The sequence below is a fragment of the Liolophura sinensis genome, chromosome 6 (assembly GCF_032854445.1).
Source record: "Liolophura sinensis isolate JHLJ2023 chromosome 6, CUHK_Ljap_v2, whole genome shotgun sequence".
NCBI lineage: Eukaryota > Metazoa > Mollusca > Polyplacophora > Chitonida > Chitonidae > Liolophura > Liolophura sinensis.
In genome coordinates, this window is record NC_088300.1 from 81,984,731 (window position 1) to 82,003,818 (window position 19,088).

The 19,088-nt window shown below is 44.2% G+C and overlaps 1 protein-coding gene across 1 annotated transcript; it reads left to right on the forward strand.

Moving 5' to 3' along the window:
- Positions 1 to 1,167: 1,167 nt before the first annotated feature.
- LOC135468767 (DNA-directed RNA polymerase I subunit RPA43-like) lies at positions 1,168 to 7,204 on the forward strand. The gene is made up of 3 exons (XM_064747181.1): positions 1,168 to 1,695; positions 5,269 to 5,628; positions 6,586 to 7,204. Exons 1-3 carry the CDS (start codon positions 1,478 to 1,480, stop codon positions 7,172 to 7,174), a joined length of 1,167 nt encoding a protein of 388 aa, XP_064603251.1. The 5' UTR covers positions 1,168 to 1,477; the 3' UTR covers positions 7,175 to 7,204.
- Positions 7,205 to 19,088: the final 11,884 nt, after the last annotated feature.

Genomic DNA, 19,088 nt, shown 5'->3' on the forward strand with positions numbered 1-19,088 from the left:
GTCTGAGACCGTCCTTTTATAACCAGGCTCAGACTGTTCCTTTATAACCAGTCTCAGACTGCTCTTTTATAACCAGGCTCAAACTGTTCTTTTGTAACCAGACGGAGACTGTCCTTTGGATCGTTTATAGCCAGTCCAAGACTGTCCTTTTATAACAAGGCTGGGACTGTCCTGATGGAAGACTTGAGGACAAGCTACACAGAAGGTCCAAATGACCATTTTCTTCTGTGAAATCTACACAGGCAGTCCAAATGACAGCAGAAAGTTTAGTTTTCTGTGGCGTTGCAGTGCGTGTGTACTCCATATATGTTTTATAACACACGTACACTGCTAATTATGGCGTAATAGAGGAAAGAACAAATGAGTTCACAGCTTTGGACCATCTTGATACAGGTGGAAAGGCGTTTTACGAGTTCCCTGTTGCATTGCTCTAGATATACACACTAAACTAAGTTAGTGCTGCTGCTCTCGAAGTAGGTCTACCCCACAGAGACGAAATAGGTAAATAGAACATGTAATTGTCCGTAAATAAGGCGCATAAAAGAAATTTGACAGGTTTATGAGCTGTGGTTTTCCAGTACTGTCAGTAAAATTTCCCAGTGGTATAGGTAACTTGAAATCAAACAAACCAACTGGCGTTTGCTGAAGGTTACATCAAATGTAGAACTTCACACCCACGTTAAGGAAGGAATAGAGTAAACAGGGATAGTCTTGGGCCGTACTTGGGAAGGTCTTTCAACAACCTGCAGATGGTGGTAGGTTTTGTAACTTTCTTGTTTGGTAGCCGAGAGGGGTAAATGATGACCAGACACTGTGATTGAGAACGACAACTGTATCGACAAGAGGCCATGATGCTCGACTGTCAAGCGTCCTACTTTGTACCCCCAGACACTGGAGAGCGGTGCGGGTACATGTAAATGTAGAATCTAAGACAGCATCGTTACAGGTTTCCCCTGGTTCAGCCCGGTTTCCTCCCACCATAATGCTGGCCTCCGTCGTATAAATGAAATATCCTTGACTACGGCGTAATGCACCGATCAAATAAATAAATAAACAAACAAGAGTCGCGGTGTAGCCTCCAATAATAGTCTATGTTGGGACTCTTCAGCAAGTCCGTTTTCGTCTATGAAAGCCATTTGGCTGTAACCAAAGGAAATAAAATTAGGAGTATGGCCGCCGCCACATGATAACGCAGGATACACGATTTGCGCAAATATTAGTAGCACTCAGTCATGATGAGGGTCTTTTCCGGCATACATCACAAATGACATTGGACGGGAAAAAAACAAACGTCAGTAATCGTCAGAATTCTGAAGGATAGCGGCCATAAACTGTTGAACGAAGTTTGGATAACAACAACAACACCTTGAGCGCTTGAATGCACACGTGGGGTAGCCTATAGTCTGACGTACGTTATTTCTGGGTATGTTATTGATGTCTGACGAATTTGGCGTCATCTTGGGAATACATTACCTGAATGAGAAACACCTTGATCATGGCCAGAAAGAGGTTTACGGAGAGGATAACGAGATGGTTGACTTTTGGGCAGGCGAAAAAAAAGCTGGGTGATTCACTATCAAGTTTTGTGTTGTTCCGATGCAAACGTCACGTGCTACTGCCTCCACGGTTTCTAGGCCGCGTTCACGAGGGCATCAGCGAATGGCTGAATTCGGAGCTGAGGATGTTCAGTACAGAGTAAGTATAGTCTTGAAAATTGAAATGAATGCTATACCATAAACATAAACCCCACAATTAAGAAACTAGTACCGACTGCATTTTCTCGACATCTAATAGCCGTGCATGACTATGTTCGCATTTTATATTTTGACGGGGCTCACATATTCAGGGCTCAATCATATCAAAGTTAAGTATCCATCCATACATCATGAAGTTCAACTTGTCTGCTCCCTTAAACTTCACAAAAGATGACTGCGCATCCTATACACCAACTGGGTAAATCCCTTGGCCACACATTCCCACCATCTACAGTTCATCTACAGTTTATCGAGACCCGGTAATAACCACCATACCCAGAATACGACAGACAGTTCCCATTTTGGGAATGTGAAATCTGCTGACAGGTTGAGCTTGATAAAATAAGGATGGATATTTACCTTTGGGGTGATTGACAACTTGGGATTTAATCTCTCTGGTGGCCTGGGTCCCTGAACATTGTGAAAACAGTAACTGGACAAGCCTAGGAGGTCAGTAATCCAAGCGTTTTCCAAAATTTTACTAAGTATCCTACAGGGGTGAAGTCAGTGAATGGCACTAAGCCAGTCACTCCCATCAAAATATTGAAAAAAGTTCAGACCTAGTCATCCTTGGGTAGCTCATGATCAGGTTATAAATTTTGCTTCAGTACAAATTAGTTTTTGGGCAAGCATTAGTCCTACAAAACTCCCAGTTTCTCTGCGACATATTTTAGTGTCACTGAGGAGTTAGTCCTGCCATCTCGCACCTCAGGCTCTTATCACGTGTGTCTCCTGTGAAAGTAAAGACCTTCACATATATACGCAATACATTTTGGATGGCCTTGCCTTTATTCCTTAGGCAATTCTCCCTCGCCCACTTTAAAACTAAAATGGCAACCTTTTTCAAAGCATTTGGCTCCATTTAAAATTTTGTAAAACTGAACTAGCACTTAAGTTTTGATCACATAGGTGAAGCAGGTGTTTTACTACAAGTTTACATCAGTTATATTCAGCAGTTATATTCTTCAGAATGTTGACATCGCAAAATTGTGGCTTGGATGAGAACTCCACTAATGGGAGGCAAGATTGTTTATTCTCACTACGGCCATCATGATGGGTAGGTCTTGTTTTAACATTTGGCAATGGTCAAAAGACCGAGAAGCTGCTAGGGAATAAAGGTGAAGCCGCAGAAATTGTATCATGCATATTTGTGGAGGTCTTTAATTTCACAGAAGACACATGATATGCAAGGGTTGTGAGATAGCACTACTACACAAAAAGTAAATGCAAGAATGTATGACTCCACGTAGTGACAATAAAATATCAGCGAAGCTAGAAGTTTTGCATTACTAGGCATACATAGCATTTGTCAGTGTTTTGTACGATACGAACGATGCAACAGAGGCCTCTTCCCAAGGCCTTGGGATACGACATCTAACAGAGGCTCCTTACCAAGGTCTTGGGATACAACGTCTAACAGAGGCCCCTTCCCAAGGTCTTGGGATACGACATCTAACAGAGGCTCCTTACCAAGGTCTTGGGATACAACATCTAACAGAGGCCCCTTCCCAAGGTCTTGGGTATGTTCCTGCCTGCACTTAGAACCTCTGTATCATTTCCTACCTGATATTTTATTAACGGGCAATCCATGATTAAGGGGATCGTACTTTTGTTGGACAAAAATCGGCTTCTGTTCTGATCAAGTCGCTCATTTGTGAGCCAAAAACCAACATATTTTGGACAGGCAGCCATGCTTGCCTTTTCAATGCTGTGCCAAGTATTCTCCGCAATGGAGACTTTTTGGAATGCTCATGGCTGTTTGCTGGACAAATGAAAACTCCACATCATGGAGAATAGACTGTCCTGCTCCACCCTCAGCACCACTCTCAGCACCACACTCAGCACCACTCTTAGCACTACACTCAGCACCGCACTCAGCACAGCACTCAGCACATCTCTCAGCTCCATTCTTAGCAAAGCTCTCAGCACAGCACTCAGCACCCCACTTAGCATCACTCTCAGCACTGCACTCAGCACCGCACTCAGCACAGCTCTCAGCACCACCATCAGCATCACCATCAGCACAGCTCTCAGCAATACACTTAGCACTGCACTCAGCACAGCTCTCTGCATCGCACTCAGCACCACTCGCATTATCACTCTTAGCACCGCACTCAGCACTGCAGTCAGCACAGCTCTCAGCACTGCAGTCAGCACCGCTCTCAGCACCACTCTTAGCACCGCACTCAGCACAGCTCTCAGCACCACACTCAGCACACAAGGTTAAAGATGGGGTCATGACTAAAGATGGGGTCAGCACACAAGGTTAAAAGATGGGGTCATGGCTATTAAAGTATTCAGTTGAAATTATACATAGGTTTTTCTTACGGATAGGAAATTATGCAGCCTGTTGGACCTTGGCTACACATTTTAAGCATGTATGTCTCATTCATTTTATCATACGCCAAATTCATTAGGCTTAACGTTTGTAACAGTTGGGAATAACCACAGTCAGACAGGGCTCTTACTTACACAGAGCCCTGGCCAGCTCGCTGCAGGCTGTTTGATTCAGAAAGTTTTACTAACCTTTGCAGCTCAAACCCGTCCATATAATAGGTATACACTGAATCAGTAAAGCATCTTTTAACAGTAATCTGCTATGTGTTGGTTGTTGTTGAAAATTTCTTCCATGGAGACTTTTCGTTGAGAATTTGGTTATGATGATGTAGGTTTCAGATGATGATTTGTGTTACTGTTGACAGGTGAAACACTGATGACATTGTGTGTTTCTTTTGACAGGTTGATTACTGTGTTTACTGTGATGACGTGTTTCTGTTGACAGGTTCAAATGTTAATTGATGGTGTGTTTCTGTTGACAGGTTAAAATGTTGATTACGATGATGTGTGTTTATGTTGACAGATTGAAACATTGATTATGAAGGTGTGTTTCTGTTGACAGGTTAAATGGGTAATTACAATGAGGTATGTTTCTGTTGACAGGTTATTATGATGGTGTGTTTCTGTTCACAGGTTGAACCGGTTGTTATGATGGTGTTTCTGTTCACAGGTTGAACCGGTTATTATGATGGTGTGTTTCTGTTGACAGGTTGGACCGGTTATTGTGATGGTGTGTTTTTGTTGACAGGTTGGACAGGTTATTATGACGGTGTGTTTCTGTTGACAGATTGGACCGGTTATTGTGACGGTATGTTTCTGTTGACAGGTTGAACCGGTTATTGTGATGGTGTGTTTCTGTTGACAGGTTGAACCGGTTATTGTGATGGTGTGTTTCTGTTGAAAGGTTGAACCGGTTATTGTGACGATGTGTTTCTGTTGACAGGTTGAACCGGTTATTGTGATGGTGTGTTTCTGTTGACAGGTTGAACCGGTTATTGTGATGGTGTGTTTCTGTTGAAAGGTTGAACCGGTTATTGTGACGATGTGTTTCTGTTGACAGGTTGAACCGGTTATTGTGATGGTGTGTTTCTGTTGACAGGTTGAACCGGTTATTGTGATGGTGTGTTACTGTTGACAGGTTGAACCGGTTATTGTGATGGTGTGTTTCTGTTGACAGGTTATCTGGTGTAGTGATTGATTACAACAATATATCTATGGCACAGACAACTGGAAGCATATATGATGAATCACCTTACCTTCACTTTGACATAGAAGCTGATTTTGTTGTGTTCCGACCAACAGTCGGCTGTTCCCTGAGGGGAAAAATCAACAAGATTGGCGACGACCATATTGGCTGTTTGGTTCACAATTGTATAAACGCATCAATTCCGCTGCCAAGCCACCTGGTGGAGTCGGGTAAATTTTCAGGATCAGACAGTTCGGTGGTGACTTCAGATGTGGAACTCGAGTTTGAGGTCACAGACTTGGCCAACCACAACCGAATTCTCACCATCACTGGGAAGCTTAAGACCAACAGGTTAGTGGCCGCTTAATCACTGGGACGGTTTCCTCCCACCAAAATGCTTGCCGCCTTCGTATATGTGAAATATTCTTGGGTACAATGTAAAACACCATTCAAATAAAAAAATAAATGTATAAATCAGTCACTGGGAAGCTTAAAGCCTCCCTGTCACAGGTATTAGAAAGTCTGCAGTTCGTCTTTCTTTGCCATCTCTTAGTTTAGGTAGTGTAAGGGACAGAGTAACTTCTGTAGGCTTCTGTTCAGAGTATTCCTCTCAAAACTGGACATGCAGATAGAGCAATCGTCCATCTTGTCTGCAGGGGTCAAAATAAAAGGGTGTTCACCTCACCTGGACAGCTAATTTGGCTATGAAATGAGAGATGAAAACAGATTATCTATTGCGTGCAACAGGTCCGTTTTATTTGATTGATGTTGAGCATAAGTTGAAAATTTTGTTACTGCCTTGATTTGTGCTCAGCAGATTATGGCAGTCATGTTACTGCCTTGATTTGTGCTCAACAGATTATGGCAGTTTTGTTACTGCCTTGATTTGTGTTCAGCAGATTATGGCAGTCTTGTTGCTGCCTTGATTTGTGCTCAGCAGATTATGGCAGCCTTGTTGCTGCCTTGATTTGTGCTCAGCAGATTAAGGCAGTCTTGTTGCTGCCTTGATTTGTGTTCAGCAGATTATGGCAGTCTTGTTGCTGCCTTGATTTGTGCTCAGCAGATTAAGGCAGTCTTGTTGCTGCCTTGATTTGTGTTCAGCAGATTATGGCAGTCTTGTTGCTGCCTTGATTTGTGTTCAGCAGATTATGGCAGTCTTGTTGCTGCCTTGATTTGTGTTCAGCAGATTATGGCAGTCTTGTTACTGCCTTGATGTGGTGTGACATTCCAGTGAATTAGAACAATAGCTATTGGCATTGAGACAGTCCTGCTTCTTGTAACTAAAGTCTTTGTTTTTCGTTCTTTCAGTTTACAGCACATCAATCTGACAGAGTTACAAACTAAGCAGGATCCCACTGAAGGGTTGAGTATTAGCAGTTTTAAGATGGAAAACTCAGAGTTTGAGTTTTTGAGACTGACGAGTAAGAGCAGAGAAAGAAAAAATGGTGGTGATGAGAAAGCAGAAGCTGAAAGCAGTAGCGGTGGGAAAGCAGAAACTGAAAGCGGTGATGGTGGGGAGGCAGAAATCACACTCTGTGGTGATAGTAGGCAACGAGAGAAAACAGATTCTGATTTGGTATCCCTTAGTAATTCTAACAGTGGTAGGAATAGAAAGCGAAAAAAGAAAAAGGAGACAAGTGCAGATGCGAAGAAGACCGAGTTATTGGATACGGTAACCAGCTCTGGTCTATCCTCCAGTTTCCTTGACTCTGGGGTTGACATGTCATTCCTCGGGGGACGTTTACCGGAGAAAAAACACAAGAAACAGGAACAAACTTCTGCCTTTGGTAACCCTGTGAACAGTAGCACGCCCCTGTCAACCCAAAAACACAAATCCTCTTCTCACAAAAAACACAAACGTAAGAGAAACTTGCAAGTTGAACAGAAAGCATTGTGAGTCTATTCACCATCTTATGAATAAAGGTATATATTTAGATGAACTGAATTTGCTACAGCGTCCATCTGTGTGATTGAGTACTGGTCTGGATTATTTGGCTGCGGTTTTAAGTAGGGAGCTTTGTCAGCTCGATGCCTGGGCTGTCCTCTGGACTTTGCCGTGGCATCTGAGAGCTTTGTCAGCCTGATGCCCGGGCTGTCCTCTGGACTTTGCCGTGGCATCTGAGAGCTTTGTCAGCCTGATGCCTGGGCTTTCCTCTGGACTTTGCCGTGGCACCTGAGAGCTTTGTCAGCCTGATGCCTGGGCTGTCCTCTGGACTTTGCCGTGGCACCTGAGAGCTTTGTCAGCCTGATGCCTGGGCTGTCCTCTGGACTTTGCCGTGGCACCTGAGAGCTTTGGCAGCCTGGTGCCTATGCTTTCCTCTGGACTTTGCCGTGGCACCTGAGAGCTTTGTCAGCCTTGATGCCTGTGCTGTCCTCTGGACTTTCCCGTGGCATTTGGGTTACCGTACTCCAGTTTGCTCCACCCATAAAAGTGACCACCAGGTAAAAGTGGAAAATGTAAGTATGACATGAATATCCAATCACATAAACCCCTAATGAAATGAATTCATTATGAACGACAAAACTGTTGTATTAGTCTTAATAAAGCTTTCCTTCCGAGAAGACATTGGCTAAAACATGTAGTAGTATGTACCTATGTTAACGTGCAGTCATTTTCAGTTGTTGCTAATAATAAAAATCTTTGGTTAGAAGTTAACTTGTAACTAAATGTCTCTAAATGTTAAGAAGAAAGCCGCCCCTGATATGGCAGTTATATGTATGTGTATATGCCCAGCTATTCTTTAGCTCCGTGCAGACTACCCAACATCACTCAACTTTTGTTGACTCAACAAGAGTCAACTAGAAGTTGAGTGAACAAGTTGAGCCGTGTTGAGTAGTCTGGACGGGTTTTTCAACAACACTCAGCACTATCGGACTTTGTTGAATCGGAAATGTTCATGTGTATTTTTTGTCAAAAAGTTGAGTCGAGTTGAGTGAAAGTAGCCAACCAGCGGGCGTGTAGAAATAACGTGAGCGTCTTAGGGAAAAGAGAGAAACTGGTCTTACGATGAGAGTTTCGTTGATACATGGTTCAACGCATGACAGCAGTGTTGGACAATGTGGACCTATCTGATTTGTAATGTGGACGGGACACTCGACTTACCTCAAACAGCATTCAACTTGCTGTTGAGTAGTCTGGACGGGGCTTTATTGTGTATCACCCAGCAGGAAAAGTTTGTTCGCCATTACAACCGAAGTCCATCTTAATGCTGGGTATACACTGAATCCACAAGTTGTCCGAGTTTAAAACGTGTCAAAACTTTCCCCGGCTAATCCTCTACTAACAACAATCGATCCATCGAAAATTTTAAATCAGGAAGTGAAACTGACATCCACCATGTATCATGCTCCAACCTGATGCAAGGTACAGTTCTGGTTGTCCAAACTTTCTGTCATCTGGGCGTTTTATTCGGAATGTGTTTAGTTCGTGTGGTTTTGTTTCCTTTAAATATTAGGGTAGTCTAGTCAATGGATTGTGTTTACAGCAGACATGTATCTTGCCTGAAGTTAGAGGCGAGTCTGCTGTTGCAGATTTCAACATCTTTCAGACTTGTGTAACTCGTGTGTTCAGTATCTGAATATATACCCAAATTTAGGGACCCGAGTTGTAAGGGTTAGTGGAATTCTCCTGCTGGTTGAACACGAGGCTAACTACTTGCAATTAATGTAACACGGCCTGATGGGCGAATCTGAGGTTAAACACCGCAGCAGTTTTGCCCTGTACACTTCTGAACAACTAAATCGGATTCTGTCAGTTACATTAGTCAGCACTGAGAGTTCTGGGCCGAGTGACTTCTGCCTGTCAGTACACACTATATGTATTGTACACTACTGAACACCTAAATCGGACTTTGTTACATTGGCCAGCGTTAAGAGTTGTGGGTCGAGTGACTTCTGCCTCTTAGTACATACTATGTATTGTACACTACTGAACACCTAAATCGGATTCTCTCTGTTACATTAGTCAGCATTGAGAGTTCTGGGCCGGGTGACTTCTGTCTGTCAGAGCATTGTATTAGTCCGGGAGCTAGCAGAGGTTTATCAGTGTTGTAGCGTGCGAAAGGTTTGGCACACTGAACATACAGAACTATGTGTGAAAACGCTAAAGCAGTGATTCTTAAGTGCGGTAGACGTGCACAGCCCTCTAGGCGTGGGGTGGACAGTACCACATAATTAACGTTAATTAGGACTTTTATCGGTGACGATCGCGCACGAGGATGAGACTCATACATTTTATGTGACAACCTGAACACTAAAAGCCAGTTCTTACGTTCCCAGACCACGCACTACGCCACTTAAGGACGGCTTAATTAACGCTAATTATCACTTTTATCTGTTATGTCGCACACGAGGAAATTTTTTTTTTACCAGAAGATACCTTATGTGCTAATTATAAAATGTTAATCCTAAAGTCCCCACTCCATTCTAAAAACCAGTTAAAAGAGCGGATCAAAGGTCAATATTTGGGCTAAATTACCTTAAAACAAGGATATTGGTCACAATTGAGTACAAGGATGAAACTTACACATTCCTTAAGACAACCTGATCACTAATAAGCAATACTTAAGTGTTCAGCTCGTACTAGACTGTTAAAGTTTTTTGATAAACGTTTACGTAACTCGCGCCACACAGATGCGTTCAAATAAGTAAAACTTCAAGTGCTGCTGGGGGAGGAGTACAACTTTCATTCACGTTTTCCCTTTTCAAGGAAAAAGACAATTTGACATACACTACTCTTGTGGGATTTTTTTCGCTGTCTTGAATGTCTAACAAACACTTCTAGATAAATGTAAACGTACTTAATACACACTTCTAAATAAATGTAAACGTACTTTTCACCTTTGCAGGATAATGAATGTTAGGCTATAGTATAATGGAAACATTACAAACATGGCATGCATCATGTCCTGGAAATCCAGTTAATGCGTTAAGGTGCTGAATTTGTACTTGTGATCTCCTTCTTAAGCTAAATCAGGCTTACAAGCTAGAAGCACTCACTTTTGACTACTTTTCTTGTGGAGTTTCAGTACTATAGTCGGCAAAACACGCTGAAATAATATACATACCTCCAACCTTGTAAAGAAAACTCCCCCAGCTCTTGAACGTCCTACTGTAGAATTTTGTGACCTTTATGATCATTGTCAGGTTTATGAGGGGAAGCATCAATAGTGCCAAGGATAACCCCCATTGGTCAAGTGATATTATTTAACTAAAACTTTAACTTAAAGGCATCATGCGCTCCGACTTTCGCTATGAAGCAGAAAACAAAAAAGTGCCTTTAAGTTGTCTTTATTAATAGTTCAAATATTTTGTTCATTGCTGTATTAATAACACCATCCAATTAAGAGGCTAAAAATGCAGGATATCAAGATGAAGTTACAATCCTCCAAGCACCTGGCAATATGTAAACCCTACACCTACCTTTGTTACAAGATATGGTAAAATGCACCATATGGTGCACAGAGTACAATAATCAATTTCATACATATAAAATGTTATTTGAATGAATTATGTTCGTTGTGAACTAAAAGGAAAAACAAAGGGAAATTCCATGCTGTATTGAATTTTAAAGGACTGACCCACCTATCAAGAAGATCCAGAATTTTAGCGCTGTATTCTGACCTTTTTTGCTTCTAGTCTTGGTTATTAACTTAGGAGCCACTCAAGGGTTTAGCCAGCCATACGTCTCCCCGTCCGTGCGACGGGCAAACCTCGCGTGCGACAGTGAGACGGGTTGAGCGGATTTGAGACGGGAGCCAAATTATTTTCCAGCTAAATAGGTATATGTTGAGACGGTCTACAAATCAATAAAACATGAAATGTCCATACCGTCTTATCCTGTCTTTATTTCTTGTCAGGCGGTATTTTAAAAACCATTTAGCTGAACACTACGATAGTTTAAGAAGGCCTACCGAGCCGAAATGTTAAAATCGACCCTTCGATCAACGTGACCTAGTTATCCAACCAGAGCCGGTTTTAGCCGGACAAGGAGTTGTCTCCCTTTGCTGAAGTACGAAGAGCGGCGAAATTGTCTTAAAACTCCTTCCCTGGATAAAACATTATTTCCATAAACTTTTGGGATATTAAAATGTATTTTAAGTCTATCGAAAGATTTAATACTTTTGGAATTCCCATCGTTAGTACACTCAAACTCGATACACGCACGCGGCACGAAACATCAAACCACGTGGAGTCGGTCTGTGTAGCCCACTTGTATTTAAGCGCTGAAATTGGAAGATGTCAAAACGTGGCTCTGAGAAATCAGGCAAGATAACGTCTTTCTTCAACAAAGCTTCAACTAGTGCTAGTGTACACTCAGACACTGGAGAGGATTCTGATTTGGAGCTTGATGTTGAACTCCAGGCACACGCTAGCGTTGACATGAAGAGTGATGGCTCCAGCAGACATGTTGAAAGCGGACCGTCGAGCCAGTGTTGGGAACGGGCCAAAGCGCCGAAAAAAAAGGCGGACCGAAACCAAAAAGTTTTCTCTAGGCTGGACGAAGATGTTCCCGTGGCTAACTTACTGTCAGGCTGACAACACAATGAAATGTAAAGTGTGTAGTCAGAGTGGGCGACCCGGAGTTTGGACTGAGGGCACGAGAAATTTCAGGTCTGGTTTACTTTCAGTTTTGTTGACACTCGATTGATTGCTTGATACTGGTATTGTTATACAAAATCATCATCCACATTGTGCTATTAACATTGCAACTACTGTGACATAAATTTTCAACATGAATGTATTGTTGTCTAAAACAATGGCATTTTAAGATCAAAAATTGTATTTAAAGTACATTTTACAATTTGCTTTTAAATCGCTTTTAAACACCAACTAATAATTCCAGTTTGTCCATTTTTCAGGCTGAAATCAATTAAACAACATGCAGTCTCAGAACCACATATGCTTTCACTGGCAGGAGCTGACAGCCACCAAAGGACACTTAATCAAGCTAAAGCACACAGAGACAATGCATTGAAGGTTGCACTTAAAACAGTTCTATGGCTGAGGACGCAGCTAACTGTAGAGCATCTGGATCAGCTGATCAGGATGTCTTATGCATCACACGGAGACCTTGATATAAATGTGGCGCTGGAGCACTTTTTGCAGAGGCCAAGAAGGCTTTAATGGCATTCGATCAATGTACAAAGGCAACTTTCATACAACAGGGACATGTAAAATTTTCAGAGGAAATAACAAAAATGATGATAACATAAAGAACAGTTGTTTGACTAAATTTTGTCCTCTATAGACCTCTGAACGCCTCTAGATTGCATCTCCGGCAATCTAGGGTCCTGGAGTTTTGGGGGCCTAGGCAGCCCTTCGACCCCAGCCTATTGCTCCTGGGTCACTCTAGTGAGACACCCTCACCTAACATCCTGGGTAAACCCCTGGAGCCACTAGTCGTAATTTTTGTGCCATTACTGCTTCCAGGCCGACTTCCATAAACCCCAGAAAGTTTCCATCCATCTGCTCTTGTAGGAACATAGTCGGGTAGACCTGTTACCCTACACCTGCTGTTGTAGCACCATAGCCGGGTAGACATGTTACCATACACCTGCTGTTGTAGCACCATAGCCGGGTAGACCTGTTACCATACAGCTCCTCTTGTAGCACCATACTCGGGTAGACCTGTTACCATACAGCTGCTCTTGTAGGAACATAGCCGGGTAGACCTGTTACCATACAGCTCCTCTTGTAGCACCATAGCCGGGAAGACCTGTTACCATACACCTTCTCTTGTAGCACCATACCCGGGTAGACCTGTTACCATACAGCTGCTCTTGTAGGAACATAGCCGGGTGGACCTGTTACCATTATCTCCTCTTGTAGCACCATAGCCGGGGAGACCTGTTACCATACACCTTCTCTTGTAGCACCATAGCCAGGTAGACCTGTTACCATACACCTGCTCTTGTAGCAGCCGGGTAGACCTGTTACCATACAGCTGCTCTTGTAGCACCATACTCGGGTAGACCTGTTACCATACACTCCCTCTTGTAGGAACATAGCCGGGTAAACCTGTTACCATACAGCTCCTCTTGTACCATCATAGCAGGGTAGACATGTTACCATACACTCCATCTTGTAGAAACCATAGCCGGGTAGACCTGTTACCATACACTCTTTCTTCTAGGAACATAGCCAGGTAGACCTGTTGCCATACAGCTCCGCTTGTAGCACCTTAGCCGGGTAGACCTGTTACCATACACCTGCTCTTGTAGCACCCTAGCCGAGTAGACCTGTTACCATACAGCTCCTCTTGTAGCACCATAGCCGGGTAGACCTGTTACCACACAGTTCCTCTTGTAGCACCATAGCCGGGTAGACCTGTTACCATACACCCCCTCTTGTAGCACCAAAGCCGGGTAGACCTGTTACCATACACTCCCTCTTGTAGGAACATAGCCGAGTATACCTGTTACCATACAGCTCCTCTTGTAGCACCATATCCGGGTAGACCTGTTACCATACACCTGCTTTTGTAGCACCATGGCCGGGTAGACCTGTTACCTTACAGCTGGTCTTAAAGCACCAAAGCTGGGTAGACCTGTTACCATACAGCTGCTTTTGTAGCACCATGGCCGGGTAGACCTGTTACCATACAGCTCCTCTTGTAGCACCATGGCCGGGTAGACCTATTACCATACAGCTCCTCTTGCAGGAACATAGCCGGGTAGACCTGTTACCATACACCTGCTTTTGTAGCACCAAAGCCAGGTAGACCTATTACCATACAGCTCCTTTTGTAGGAACATAGCCGGGTAGGCCTGTTACCATACACTCCCTCTTGTAGCACCATGGCCGGGTAAACCTGTTACCATACACCTGCTCTTGTAGGAACATAGCCGGGTAGACCTGTTACCATACAGCTCCTCTTGTAGGAATATAGCCGGGTAGACCTGTTACCATAAACCACCTTTTGTACGCCATAGTCGGGTAGACCTGTTACCATACACCTGCTCTTGTAGCACCATAGCCAGGTAGACCTGTTACCATACACCTGCTCTTGTATGAATATAGCCAGGAAGCCCTGTTACCATACAGCTGCTTTTGTAGCACCATGGCCTGGTAGACCTGTTACCATACAGCTCCTCTTGTAGGAACATAGCCGGGCAGACCTGTTACCATACACCTGCTCTTGTAGCACCATAGCCAATTAGACCTGTTACCATACACCCCCTCTTGTAGCATCATAGCCGGGTAGATATGTTACCATACACCCCCTCTTGTAGCACCATAGCCTGGTAGACCTGTTACCACACAGTTCCTCTTGTAGCACCATAGCCGGGTAGACCTGTTACCATACAGCTCCTTTTGCAGGACCATAGCCGGGTAGACCTGTTACAATACACCCCTTCTTGTAGCACATTAGCCGGGTAGACCTGTTACCACACAGCTGCTCTTGTAGCACCATAGCCGGGTAGACCTGTTATCATACAGCTCCTCTTGTAGCACCATGGCCGGGTAGACCTGTTACCATACACCTGCTCTTGTAGGAACATAGCCGGGTAGACCTGTTACCATACACCTGTTCTTGTAGCACCATAGCCGGGTAGACCTGTTACCATACAGCTCCTTTTGTAGCATCATAGCCAGGTAGACCTGTTACCATACACCTGCTCTTGTAGCACCATAGCCAGGTAGACCTGTTACCACACACACCCTCTTGTAGCACCATAGCCGGGTAGACATGTTACCATACACCACCTCTTGTACAACAATAGCCGGGTAGACCTATTACCATACACCTGCTCTTGTAGCACCATAGCCGGGTAGACCTGTTACCATACAGCTCCTCTTGTAGAACCATAACCGGGTAGACCTGTTACCATATACCACCTCTTGTAGCACCATGGCCGGGTAGACCTGATACCATACACCTGCTCTTGTAGCACCATGACCGGGTAGACCTGTTACCATACAGTCACTCTTGTAGGAACATAGCCGGGTAGACCTGTTACCATACACCCCCTCTTGTAGCACCATGGCCGGGTAGACCTGTTACTATAAAGTTCCTCTTGTAGCATCATGGACGGGTAGACCTGTTACCATACAGCTCCTCTTGTAGGAACCTAGCCGGGTAGACATGTTACCATAAACCCCCTTTTGTAGCACCATATTCGGGTACACCTGTTACCATACACCTGCTCTTGTAGCACCATAGCCGGGTAGACCTTTTACCATACACCTGCTCTTGTATGAATATAGCCAGGAAGCCCTGTTACCGAACAGCTCCTCTTGTAACACCATGGCCGGGTAGACCTGTTACCATACAGCTGCTTTTGTAGCACCATGGCCGGATAGACCTGTTACCATTCAGCTCCTCCTGTAGCACCATGGCTGGGTAGACCTATTACCATACAGTTCCTCTTGTAGCACCATAGTAGGGTAGACCTGTTACCATACATCCCCTCTTGTAGAACATAGCCGGGTAGACCTATTACCATACAGCTGCTCTTGTAGCACCATAGCCAGGTAGACCTGTTACCATACACCCCTTCTTGTAGCATCATAGCCGGGTAGACATGTTACCATACACTCCCACTTGTAGCACCATAGCCGGGTAGACCTGTTACCACACAGCTCCTTTTGTAGCACCTTAGCCGGGTAGACCTGTTACCATACACCCCCTCTTGTAGCACCATAGCCTGGTAGACCTGTTACCACACTGTTCCTCTTGTAGCACCATAGCCGGGTAGACCTGTTACCATACAGCTCCTTTTGCAGGACCATAGCCGGGTAGACCTGTTACAATATACCCCCTCTTGTAGCACCATAGCCGGGTAGACCTGTTACCACACAGCTGCTCTTGTAGCACCATAGCCGGGTAGACCTGTTACCATACAGCTCCTCTTGTAGCACCATGGCCGGGTAGACCTGTTACCATACAGCTCCTCTTGTAGGAACATAGCCGGGTAGACCTGTTACCATACACCTGTTCTTGTAGCACCAAAGCCGGGTAGACCTTTTACCATACAGCTCCTTTTGTAGCATCATAGCCGGGTAGACCTGTTACCATACACCTGCTCTTGTAGCACCATGGCCGGGTAGACCTGTTACCATACACCCCAGCTTGTAGCACCATAACGGGGTAGACATGTTACCATACACCACCTCTTGTACAACAAAAGCCGGGTAGACCTGTTACCATACACCTCCTCTTGTAGCACTATAGCCGGGTAGACCTGTTACCATACAGCTCCTCTTGTAGAACCATAACCGGGTAGACCTGTTACCATATGCCACCTCTTGTAGCACCATGGCCGGGTAGACCAGTTACCATACAGCTGCTCTTGTAGCACCATGACCGGGTAGACCTGTTACCATACAGCTCCTCTTGTAGGAACATAGCCGGGTAGACCTGTTACCATACACCCCCTCTTGTAGCACCATGGCCGGGTAGACCAGTTACCATACAGCTCCTCTTGTAGAACCATAACCGGGTAGACCTGTTACCATATGCCACCTCTTGTAGCACCATGGCCGGGTAGACCAGTTACCATACAGCTGCTCTTGTAGCACCATAGCCGGGTAGACCTGTTACCATACAGTCGCTCTTGTAGGAACATAGCCGGGTAGACCTGTTACCATACTCCACCTCTTGCAGGAACATAGCCGGGTAGACCTGTTGCCATACAGCTCCTCTTGTAGCACCATAGCTGGGTAGACCTGTTACCATACAACTCCTCTTGTAGCACCATGGTTAGGTAGACCTGTTACCATGCAGCTCCTCTTCTAGGAACATAGCCGGGTAGACCTGTTACCATACAGCTGCTCCTGTAGCACCATGGCCGGGTAGACCTGTTACCATACAGTCGCTCTTGTAGGAACATAGCTGGGTAGACCTGTTACCATACTCCACCTCTTGCAGGAACATAGCCGGGTAGACCTGTTGCCATACAGCTCCTCTTGTAGCACCATAGCCGGGTAGACCTGTTACCATACAGCTCCTCTTGTAGCACCACGGTTGGGTAGACCTGTTACCATGCAGCTCCTCTTCTAGGAACATAGCCGGGTAGACCTGTTACCATACAGCTCCTCCTGTAGCACCAAAGCCGTATAGACCTGTTACCAGACACTCCCTCTTGTAGGAACATAGCCGGGTAGACCTGTTACCATACAGCTCCTCTTGTAGCACCAAAGCCGGGTAGACCTGTTACCATACACCTGCTCTTGTAAGGAACATAGTCAGGTAGACCTGTTACCATACACCCTCTCTTGTAGCATCATAGCCGGGTAGACCTGTTACGATACACCTGCTCTTGTAGGAACATAGCCGGGTAGACCTGTTACCATACAGCTCCTCTTGTAGCACCATTGTCAGGTAGACCTGTTACCATACACACCCTCTTGTAGCATTATAGTCGGGTAGACCTGTTACCATACAGCTGCTCTTGTAGCACCATAGCCGGGTAGACCTGTTACTATAAAGCTCCTCTTGTAGCATCATGGTCGGGTAGACCTGTTACCATACAGCTCCTCTTCTAGGAACATAGCCGGGTAGACCTGTTACCATTCAGCTGCTCCTGTAGCACCAAAGCCTGGTAGACCTGTTACCATACACTCCCTCTTGTAGCACCATAGTCGGGTAGACCTGTTACCATACAGCTGCTTTTGTAGCACCATAGCCAGGTAGACCTGTTACCATACAGCTCCTCTTGTAGCACCATGGCCGTGTAGACCTGTTACCATACAGCTCCTATTGTAGGAACACTAACGCCCACCTGGTTACAGTGTGCCATCTTTCTTCAATATCATCATTCTCCAGTGAGAGTTCGTTGACCTAGCAACCCGGGGGACTGTTCTAGAACTCAGTCACGTGTAATGGAGACCTAGTACTACATTCATCTGAAGGCTCAATAAAACTTTGTGGCGGTATCAAAACAACCTTAAGTTTCTGCCTGTCCATCAAATGTTCCTCAGGTTTAATAGTGACCCATTCATTCCAGTCACTGTCATGTCTTTGGATGTGGAATTTCCCAGTGGGACTAATATTTACAACAGCTGCAACTGCTTCACAAAATGCTGTGTCATTGACCGAATTTTACGTGAATAACTCTTCACGACTCTCCAAAAAATTCAAGGAGTTTCTTTCTGAAATGAGCCAGAACGAGAGTAACATTAGATAAAACCCTCCTACAACATATATACATGCAGACATATGCAGACAGACCCAGAAAAAATTTGCAATGCACAAATCATGTACAAAACCTCAGTAATTATATTTAATATTGCTACACACACAAAAAATTGAAAAAAAATAAATTGAATATATATAAGCCTTAGTATCTGTATTTGTGGCAAATATTTTTCATATTTCTAAAACCTCTATATTGAAAACAGGCTATCATACAATCAGTTGTCTGTTTAAACAATCAATTTCTTGGCCACACTTAGTGCCAAATCATCATTGTGATTTCATCAGAATATAAATTTTCGTTCAATAATACATGTATATGAGTGTACACCTACATAACAACAAAAATTGCTCTTCTCAATATTCAACCTAGATTAACCATTGATGACGCTAAAATACTTATGTGGATAATTGTTCCTTAGTCTACACACCATTAATAAGGTGCTTCAGGGTGAAATGTGTTCTTCTGTTCACCTCATGCAAAGATAATTGGCAGTCATCGTGAAATGTGTTCTGTTGTTCACCTCATACAAAGATAATGGGTAGTAATCTTGAAATGTCTTCTGCTGTTCACCTCATACAAAGGTAATGGGTAGTAATCGACCAGTTCATTAACATGCACAAAGATATGACCGAACTCAGCGGACAAGGTTTTATTAACAACGAATGAACA